This window comes from Cherax quadricarinatus, chromosome 4, assembly GCF_038502225.1.
Source record: "Cherax quadricarinatus isolate ZL_2023a chromosome 4, ASM3850222v1, whole genome shotgun sequence".
NCBI classification, from domain to species: Eukaryota; Metazoa; Arthropoda; class Malacostraca; order Decapoda; family Parastacidae; genus Cherax; species Cherax quadricarinatus.
This window is the reverse complement of record NC_091295.1, coordinates 55,671,860-55,682,131: the sequence shown is the minus strand read 5'-3', so window position 1 is coordinate 55,682,131 and position 10,272 is coordinate 55,671,860. Positions and strand designations below refer to the sequence as shown.

Sequence of the window (10,272 nt, the reverse complement as noted above, 5' to 3'; positions counted from 1 at the left end):
TTGAACTCGCGATCAGAGAGTCTCAAAACTAGAGACCGTCGCGTTAGCCTAGTGGCTAACGCGACGGGTTCTAACCCCGCCCGTGGTATGGTTTGTTTGCAATCGTGTCATTACGATTTCGTGACTCTGTGTAAAAGGTCCGTAGCTTGATCCCCGGTACAGGTGGGAACATTAGGACGTGTTTCCTTAAGACACCTGCTGTCCATGTTCACCTAGCAGTAAAATGGGTACCTGGGTGTTAGTGGACTAGTGTGGGTCACATCTAGGGCATAAAATTGACCTAATATGCCCGAATTGCTCTGCATAACAAGGGGCTTTCTGTATAGAATTTCACTGATGTCAGCTAGGCCTATATACATTGTACATGTACTTATAGAAATAAAAGACTATTATTATTATTATTATTATTAAAGGAGAATATTTGTCCAACCCATTTTCAATATTAGCAAAGAACTAGGTACTACTAGTGTTACATGCGGTGCTATTATTATTATTATTATTATTATTATTATTATTATTATTATTATTATAATCAAAAAGTAGCACTAAGCCATGCGGTGCTAGCTAGGAATGTTACCCAAGAAATAAGCCTTGATAACTCTTTTAACCGGGCACTAGTAAGTTCACCAAATTCAGAGAAATAGCTGTGGATAATGTTTAGCTGTCGTCAGAGCCAGAAACTCAACACACATCTTAACCCCATCTTACCGGTTCTTAGCCTTGGTCATATATATCTTCAATCATTATAGCTTCAGTTGCCACTAGCAATTAACGTTTGTCTTTTATTATGATACTGTTTAAGATTGCATTACACAAATAACCGCGCATAGGAGAGAGAGAAAATCTTACGACGACGTTTCGGTGCGACTTGATTGCTTTACATATCTCTGTTAGATTGTTTTCTTGTTATGTTTGCTTGTTCATAAAGGGGAGAGATAATGTGGTGAATTAAGTGCCCTTGAAGTGCTCTTCCTCACAAACCTCTTAACACTTTAGTTTCGGGGACCCTTAACTTCCGAGAACAGTAATTATAACGATAATAAAGACAGGTACTATGGAGTGCCTGACTTAGACAGCGGACTGAATCAAACCCTACCACGGTGGGGATAGAATCCGCGATCAGAGTCATAAAATTCCAGACCGACGCGCTAGCCACTGGGTCCACCCATGCTATGATTTGTTTGCAATCGTGTCATTACGATTTCGGGAGTCAAACTGAATCTTTTGCTTCCCGACCACCAGAAGAGGCGTCGGAGCTCTGTCAGTGATGCTGCACTTCTAACACTCACATCGCACCCTCCAACACTGTCATCGCACCCTCCAACACTGTCATCGCACCCTCCAACACTGGCACGTGGAGGCACTAGAGAGAGCCACCAGTGTCAATACCACTGGATGAGTGGATCACCTGTCAACAGCCGCTTCTGAATTAAAGACCAGAGCCCTGAGGAAGTACCATTACCACACATGTTGAATACAGGTGTTAAGTACAGGCGTTGAGTGGAGCAACAAGCCGGTACTCTCTGAGTACATGCCAGGGAGGGGGTGGTGGGTAATTTGGGGAGGGGTAATGATAATCTAAGAAGGCAATTTCCGGGGTAGGAGGTGGGGGGGTGGGGAGGTGGGGAGGTGGAGTGAGGAGTGTGCGTGTAATAGGTACTACTTGTCAAAGGCACTTGTCGATAGACATTTGGCCTATTTTTGTATAGATGTATGTGTAGTAGTAGTAGTAGTAGTAGCAATAGTAATAGTAGTTGTAGTAGTGACTAGTTTTCAAAGGCATTTGTCAATAGACACTTGGTCATAACATTATGTCAGTATCACAGCACACCGTAATAATAATAATAATAATAATAATAATAATAATAATAATAATAATAATAATAATAATAATAATAAATGAGCATGTATTCTTGTCAGAAATTACCCAGTGTTAGCACATCAAACCATAAATACAACTGTGTTGAGAAAGAGCACTCAAGTTTACGTTTCAGAGCGACGGTACGATCATGAGGATCATAAACACTGAGACAGTGGAGTGCTGTCACCTGGAGTGCTGTCACCTGGAGTGCTGTCACCTGGAGTGCTGTCACCTGGAGTGCTGTCACCTGGAGTGCTGTCACCTGGAGTGCTGTCACCTGGAGTGCTGTCACCTGGAGTGCTGTCACCTGGAGTGCTGTCACCTAGAGTGCTGTCACTTGGGCTGCTGTCACCTGGGGTGCTGTCACCTGGGGTGCTGTCACCTGGAGTGCTGTCACTTAGGCTGCTGTCACCTGGGGTGCTGTCACCTGGGGTGCTGTCCCCTGGAGTGCCTTCACCTGAGGCTTAAAAGCACGAGCACATTCCTGACTCGTAGCAGACACTGGTACCTTGTTACCGTGTCAGTCATCCTCGCAGGAACACAGTTCTTGGGATGTTCTCCGATTCCAAGATGACAGCAGCTGGAGCTCACTGGTTGGTCTTTCCTACTGGACTCACTGCATCAGCTGTCAGCTCTCCTCTCCTGACAGCCGTTATCATGAACAGAGTTCATCAAAACATTTCGCTTTACGATGATCGCAGGCTCGTCTGGTGTCTGTGCGAGACGTGATCGTATTTACCTATGTGAGGCAGTCAGTGATTCGAACACTAGACTACAGAAACACACGCATGTGCATGTATACGGAGTTCATTACACACTCAACACATGCATGATACACTACAGCAACACATTCCCACATCCTGAAATGGATTCAAGTCACAGCTTATTTACCAAGAAAATGACAAGCCTAAATGGAGATGCTTCCAGGCTGCCACTGTACACCTCACCTACACCCTAAACAAAACAAAAATTATGTACACTTTATCAACACTAATTAGACACAACTCTTCCTAATCTACTGTTTATTACCTGGAGTTTACCTGGAGAGAGTTCCGGGGGTCAGCGCCCCCGCGGCCCGGTCTGTGACCAGGCCTCCTGGTGGATCAGAGCCTGATCAACCAGGCTGTTGCTGCTGGCTGCACGCAAACCAACGTACGAGCCACAGCCCGGCTGATCCGGAACCGACTTTAGGTGCTTGTCCAGTGCCAGCTTGAAGACTGCCAGGGGTCTGTTGGTAATCCCCCTTATGTGTGCTGGGAGGCAGTTGAACAGTCTCGGGCCCCTGACACTTATTGTATGGTCTCTTAACGTGCTAGTGACACCCCTGCTTTTCATTGGGGGGATGTTGCATCGTCTGCCGAGTCTTTTGCTTTCGTAGTGAGTGATTTTCGTGTGCAAGTTCGGTACTAGTCCCTCTAGGATTTTCCAGGTGTATATAATCATGTATCTCTCCCGCCTGCGTTCCAGGGAATACAGTTTTAGGAACCTCAAGCGCTCCCATTAATTGAGGTGTTTTATCTCCGTTATGCGCGCCGTGAAGGTTCTCTGTACATTTTCTAGGTCAGCAATTTCACCTGCCTTGAAAAGTGCTGTTAGTGTGCAGCAATATTCCAGCCTAGATAGAACAAGTGACCTGAAGAGTGTCATCGTGGGCTTGGCCTCCCTAGTTTTGAAGGTTCTCATTATCCATCCTGCCATTTTTCTAGCAGATGCGATTGATACAATGTTATGGTCCTTGAAGGTGAGATCCTCCGACATGATCACTCCCAGGTCTTTGACGTTGGTGTTTCATGACCTCCTTCCATTATTGGGCCACTCTCACCTAAGATGTCGCCTACAGCTGCTTCATCTCACTTTTATACACGGTCTCAGTGAGATGTACAGCTTTAGGCTAGAGGCACTGATCACCTCCCACCGAGGGTGATAGACTGATCGCCTTAAAACTATTACTGTTTCCATCGTTAATCACCTGTACTCGACTGAAACAGCCCGCTTTGCAAGCGAAACGTTTCGGTAACAAAGGAATCTAAGAAAATCCAAAGGACCTTCAACTGACCCCCAGATACTGACCTCACCCTGCATTTCCTGACCTCCAGATCAGGACCTCAGCTACACTCAGCATCAGTGATCTTGTTTGCTTTATAAACCGCTGCTCTCGGCTGTACTTTACAGTACTTTACATATTCTTTCTATAAGTGTCTTTCAATATCTTAAAACTTTCTTATGGGATTTCCAGCATCTTCAGATTCTCCTGAAAGAGCAGAAAAATTCCACATGCTCCACAGAGTCAAAAAGTTCCAGATTCAAATTTAAAAATTTAGAATCATCGGGTACCCTTCTAATTGTACACAATTTGCAGGTCTGCCTTAAAGAAAACTTGAAGTGCCATGTCTCCCCATGTACTATGACGTCCCTGATTTAGAAACCAGAGGTTTCGGAACACGTTCCAAGACTCTAGAAGTTTTAAGGCGTATCAGAAACTACATCTGGTAGTCCAGGACGTACTACTTCCAGAAGGCCAGGAAGGCCAGGAAGGCCAGGAAGGCCAGGAAGGCCAGGAAGTCCAGGAAGGCCAGGAAGGCCAGGAAGGCTAGGAATGCTAGGAACTTGAGCTTGTTCTCAAGAGTCGTAATACAACTTCTTCCATACCATCAAAGGCATATGCTTATCCAGTCTCACTGGAGGAGGAGGAAGAGGAGAAGGAAGAGGAGGAGGAAGAGGAGGAGCAAGAGGAGAAGTGGAACCTTCCCTACCTCTCCACCTGTCACAGGTAACAAGGTAATCAAGAAATCCATGTAGGTGATTACAGGTGTGATAACAAATGTATAAATTCCCATAATACTGTCGCATGTGGAATACAGGAAGTAGTGAGCAAGTCACTCCCACCTCCACAACCATCTCTCCCACACATCCCTTCATCGTACACATCCGTCCCCCCACATCTCTACCCCCACACACATCCCTACCCACAAATCCTTCCTCAGCACACATCTGAAGTCTTGGGCCTCTGACACTTATTGTGTTACCTTTTAGTGTACTCACGGCACTCCTGCTTTTTATTTACAAAAAAGTATCGCATTAAAAAGATGTTTATTAAAAACGCAGTGAACTCAAGCGACAACATGCAAGATGTACCTGCCCTCTCACGAGTTCACGACGAACAACAGTAATGTTCACTATTCGCTGTTCACGAAGTGACGCTTCATCCGGGCGACGTGATTGGAAATCAAGAGGGTCGTACGTGAGTGCAGCGATTGACAGCGACAAGAAGCAAAAACACAGCAGTAGAAACAAAGACAATTCTGAGATGGAAATGCTGGCAGCACCAGTGAGTGTAGGTCCTCCCTTACGTCTGTCTTATTAAGAGAGTAATTTAGACATGTGACTTGTGGGACACCAGTACAACTGTGTTGTGGACTGGGGGAACACCAGTCCAACTGTGTGGTGGACTGGGGAACATCAGTCCAACTGTGTTGTGGACTGGGGGGACACCAGTCCAACTGTGTGGTGGACTGGGGGACACCAGTCCAACTGTGTGGTGGACTGGGGGACACCAGTCCAACTGTGTTGTGGACTGGGGGACACCAGTCCAACTGTGTTGTGGACTGGGGGAACACCAGTCCAACTGTGTTGTGGACTGGGGGGACACCAGTCCGACTGTGTTGTGGACTGGGGGGATGCCAGTCCAACTGTGTGGTGGACTGGGGGGACACCAGTCCAATTGTGTGGTGGACTAGGGGACACCAGTCCAACTGTGTTGTAGACTGGGGGGACACCAGTCCAACTGTGTGGTGGACTGGGGGAACACCAGTCCAACTGTGTGGTGGACTGGGGGACACCAGTCCACTGCCTGCCTGCCTGCCTGCCTGCCTGCCTGCCTGCCTGCCTGCCAGCCTGCCTGCCTGCCTGCCTGCCTGCCTGCCTGCCTGCCTGCCAGCCTGCCTGCCTGCCAGCCTGCCTGCCTGCCTGCCTGCCTGCCTGCCTGCCTGCCAGCCTGCCTGCCTGCCTGCCAGCCTGCCTGCCTGCCTGCCTGCCTGCCTGCCAGCCTGCCAGCCTGCCTGCCTGCCTGCCTGCCTGCCTGCCTGCCTGCCTGCCTGCCTGCCTGCCAGCCTGCCTGCCTGCCTGCCTGCCTGCCTGCCTGCCTGCCTGCCTGCCTGCCTGCCTGCCAGCCTGCCTGCCTGCTAGCCAGCCTGCCTGCCTGCCTGCCTGCCTGCCAGCCTGCCTGCCTGCCTGCCTGCCTGCCTGCCTGCCTGCCTGCCTGCCTGCCTGCCTGCCTGCCTGCCTGCCTGCCTGCCAGCCTGCCTGCCTGCCAGCCTGCCTGTCTGCCTGCCTGCCTGCCTGCCTGCCTGCCTGCCTGCCTGCCTGCCTGCCTGCCTGCCAGCCTGCCTGCCTGCCAGCCAGCCTGCCTGCCTGCCTGCCTGCCTGCCTGCCTGCCAGCCTGCCTGCCTGCCTGCCTGCCTGCCTGACTGCCTGCCTGCCTGCCTGCCTGCCTGCCTGCCTGCCAGCCTGCCTGCCTGTCTGCCTGCCTGTCTGCCTGCCAGCCTGCCTGCCTGCCTGCCAGCCTGCCTGCCTGCCAGCCTGCCTGCCTGCCTTCCTGCCTGCCTGCCAGCCTGCCTGCCTGCCTGCCTGCCTGCCTGCCAGCCTGCCTGCCTGCCAGCCTGCCTGCCTGCCTGCCTGCCTGCCTGCCAGCCTGCCTGCCTGCCTGCCTGCCAGCCTGCCTGCCTGCCAGCCTGCCTGCCTGCCTGCCTGCCTGCCTGCCTGCCAGCCTGCCTGCCTGCCTGCCTGCCTGCCTGCCTGCCAGCCTGCCAGCCTGCCTACATAATGAGTCTTGGAGGATGTGTTCCTTCTCCCTGAATTGCAGGAGAGAGGGAGGGAGGGAGGGAGGGAGGGAAGTGACATCAGGAGGGTAGAGTGGAGTAAGGAATGGAGGGCAGGTGATGGAGGCAGGAGGTGCAAGGTGAGTGTCTGGAGTGAGAGGTCACTTGTACTGTTTCTAATCAAGTGACCTACAGCTTACCTGATTCCCAAGGTATAACTGTGTATGGCAGACCATCTTTGAACCCCAGTATATATTTATGTATATATACAAACATTATCTCTCAGTCTACAGCAGGACTCAAACGTGTAAACTCGGCATCAGAGTACACAGTACTTTATCCACACAGCCAGGCTCCAGTTCAAATCCTGCTGTGGACTGAGAGATAATGTTCGTAAAAAATAATGTATTTCCCTCCCTCTTACATTTTTTTTGTTAAATATTGACATAAATGTCTTCTTTCCTTCACTTGTCTGTCAACTTGCCTTTGTAGCCAAGAAATCCTAAAACAATTCCACGGTGGACAGTATAATTCTGCTGTACATTATCCCAAGACTCAAGGTGATATTCAATCTGGTCTCACTGCTTTTTTTTTCCATGTCAGTATTCATTAGAAATTTCGCCGTTTCCTCTTCAGTTATTTAATATCCACCATTTCAACTGCCATAGTTTTTTCCCCTTGCTGGAGCACAACTCTCAATCTTTCACTGAAAAATTTACACATTTCCTCATTTGCTTCACTGATTTTGCTGTTATATTTATTTTCTGTATCCTGTCTTCAGAGGTCGATTTCCTTGTTTTTTTTTTTTTTTTTTTTTTTTTTTTTTTTTTTTTTTTTTTTCAACGTTAAATAAAAGGTCTGGTTCTGCTTTCCTATTGTCGACTATTTTTCTTTCCAAAATTTTAATCTTTGTCTCTCTCCTTTTATCTCTATATTCGTTTCTGGTCTCCCTGAGTCTCAAATACTTTCTTTTTGATAGGCTCGCTTTCTATGCTGATTCCAAGCTCTTTCTTTTCCCAGCTTCAAGCTTTCTATACTGATTCCAAGCTCTTTCTTTTCCCAGCTTCAAGCTTTCTATACTGATTCCAAGCTCTTTCTTTTCCTAGCTTCAAGCTTTCTATACTGATTCCAAGCTCTTTCTTTTCCCAGCTTCAAGCTTTCTATACTGATTCCAAGCTCTTTCTTTTCCCAGCTTCAAGCTTTCTATACTGATTCCAAGCTCTTTCTTTTCCTAGCTTCAAGCTTTCTATACTGATTCCAAGCTCTTTCTTTTCCTAGCTTCAAGCTTTCTATACTGATTCCAAGCTCTTTCTTTTCCCAGCTTCAAGCTTTCTATACTGATTCCAAGCTCTTTCTTTTCCTAGCTTCAAGCTTTCTATACTGATTCCAAGCTCTTTCTTTTCCTAGCTTCAAGCTTTCTATACTGATTCCAAGCTCTTTCTTTTCCTAGCTTCAAGCTTTCTATACTGATTCCAAGCTCTTTCTTTTCCTAGCTTCAAGCTTTCTATAGTGATTCCAAGCTCTTTCTTTTCCTAGCTTCAAGCTTTCTATACTGATTCCAAGCTCTTTCTTTTCCTAGCTTCAAGCTTTCTATACTGATTCCAAGCTCTTTCTTTTCCCAGCTTCAAGCTTTCTATACTGATTCCAAGCTCTTTCTTTTCCTAGCTTCAAGCTTTCTATACTGATTCCAAGCTCTTTCTTTTCCCAGCTTCAAGCTTTCTATACTGATTCCAAGCTCTTTCTTTTCCTAGCTTCAAGCTTTCTATACTGATTCCAAGCTCTTTCTTTTCCCAGCTTCAAGCTTTCTATACTGATTCCAAGCTCTTTCTTTTCCTAGCTTCAAGCTTTCTATACTGATTCCAAGCTCTTTCTTTTCCTAGCTTCAAGCTTTCTATACTGATTCCAAGCTCTTTCTTTTCCTAGCTTCAAGCTTTCTATACTGATTCCAAGCTCTTTCTTTTCCTAGCTTCAAGCTTTCTATAGTGATTCCAAGCTCTTTCTTTTCCTAGCTTCAAGCTTTCTATACTGATTCCAAGCTCTTTCTTTTCCTAGCTTCAAGCTTTCTATACTGATTCCAAGCTCTTTCTTTTCCCAGCTTCAAGCTTTCTATACTGATTCCAAGCTCTTTCTTTTCCTAGCTTCAAGCTTTCTATACTGATTCCAAGCTCTTTCTTTTCCCAGCTTCAAGCTTTCTATACTGATTCCAAGCTCTTTCTTTTCCTAGCTTCAAGCTTTCTATACTGATTCCAAGCTCTTTCTTTTCCTAGCTTCAAGCTTTCTATACTGATTCCAAGCTCTTTCTTTTCCTAGCTTCAAGCTTTCTATACTGATTCCAAGCTCTTTCTTTTCCTAGCTTCAAGCTTTCTATAGTGATTCCAAGCTCTTTCTTTTCCTAGCTTCAAGCTTTCTATACTGATTCCAAGCTCTTTCTTTTCCTAGCTTCAAGCTTTCTATAGTGATTCCAAGCTCTTTCTTTTCCTAGCTTCAAGCTTTCTATACTGATTCCAAGCTCTTTCTTTTCCTAGCTTCAAGCTTTCTATACTGATTCCAAGCTCTTTCTTTTCCTAGCTTCAAGCTTTCTATACTGATTCCAAGCTCTTTCTTTTCCCAGCTTCAAGCTTTCTATACTGATTCCAAGCTCTTTCTTTTCCTAGCTTTAAGCTTTCTATACTGATTCCAAGCTCTTTCTTTTCCCAGCTTCAAAGCTCCATCCGTTGAACCATTAGGTAAGGTTCGTCAGGAAACAGGACAAGTGTTTCTTGACGCGGGTCTTAGTCATTTTATAACCCACAGCTGGAGCTTTTGGTCACCTGACCAAGGCCTTCCACCGGCTTACCCCTTCACTCCCTTAAAAATAATGGTACAAGAATAAAGTATTTATTCAAGCACTGAACCATTCTTCCCTATTTCCTCTTATATTCCTTAGTGAAATATATTCTTCAATTCTCTTTTCAAATATATTACAAAAATCTATTCACAGACTATTTACATCTATTGATTATAATAATCTTTTAAAAATAATTCCTCTATAATACTGTTTAAAAGGAATTCCCTATAATAATGTCGTATTTATATGGTTGTTTAATGCTTTATATTAAACAATATATATTGATTTAGATAGTTAATTTAGATGTTTAAGATTCTTGTAATACAGAGTAGGCTTAGTGTGTGTGTGTTTGTGTGTGTGTGTGTGTGTGTGTGTGTGAGTGTTTGTGTGTGTGTGTGTGTGTGTGTGTGTGTGTGTGTGTGTGTGTGTGTGTGTGTGTGTGTGTGTGTGTGTGTATGTGTGTGTGTGTGTGTGTGTGAGTGTTTGTGTGTGTGTGTGTGTTTGTGTGTGTGTGTGTGTGTGTGTGTGTGTGTGTGTGTGTGTGTGTGTGTGTGTGTGTGTGTGTGTGTGTGTGTGTGTGTGTGTTTGTGTATGTGTGTGTGTGTGTGTGTGTGTGTGTGTGTGTGTGTGTGTGTGTGTGTGTGTGTATTCACCTAGTTGTACTCACCTAGTTGTGGTTGCAGTTGTCGGTTCGTAGCTCTTGGCCCCGCTTCTTCACTGACCGCTACTGGGTCACTCTTCCTGTTCCATAAGCTTTATCATACCTC

The 10,272-nt window shown here is 46.2% G+C and overlaps 1 protein-coding gene across 1 annotated transcript in view; it reads left to right on the top strand.

The window, feature by feature from the left end:
* The window catches only part of LOC138854513 (homeobox protein 2-like), a 21,862-nt gene extending 16,637 nt beyond the window's left edge, over positions 1-5,225 (top strand). The window contains exons 3-4 of the mRNA XM_070098283.1: positions 4,519-4,631; positions 4,967-5,225. Of these exons, the coding sequence (XP_069954384.1) occupies positions 4,519-4,631; positions 4,967-5,225 (372 nt within the window). The remainder of the gene's footprint in view (positions 1-4,518; positions 4,632-4,966) is intronic.
* The last annotated feature ends 5,047 nt before the right edge of the window (positions 5,226-10,272 follow it).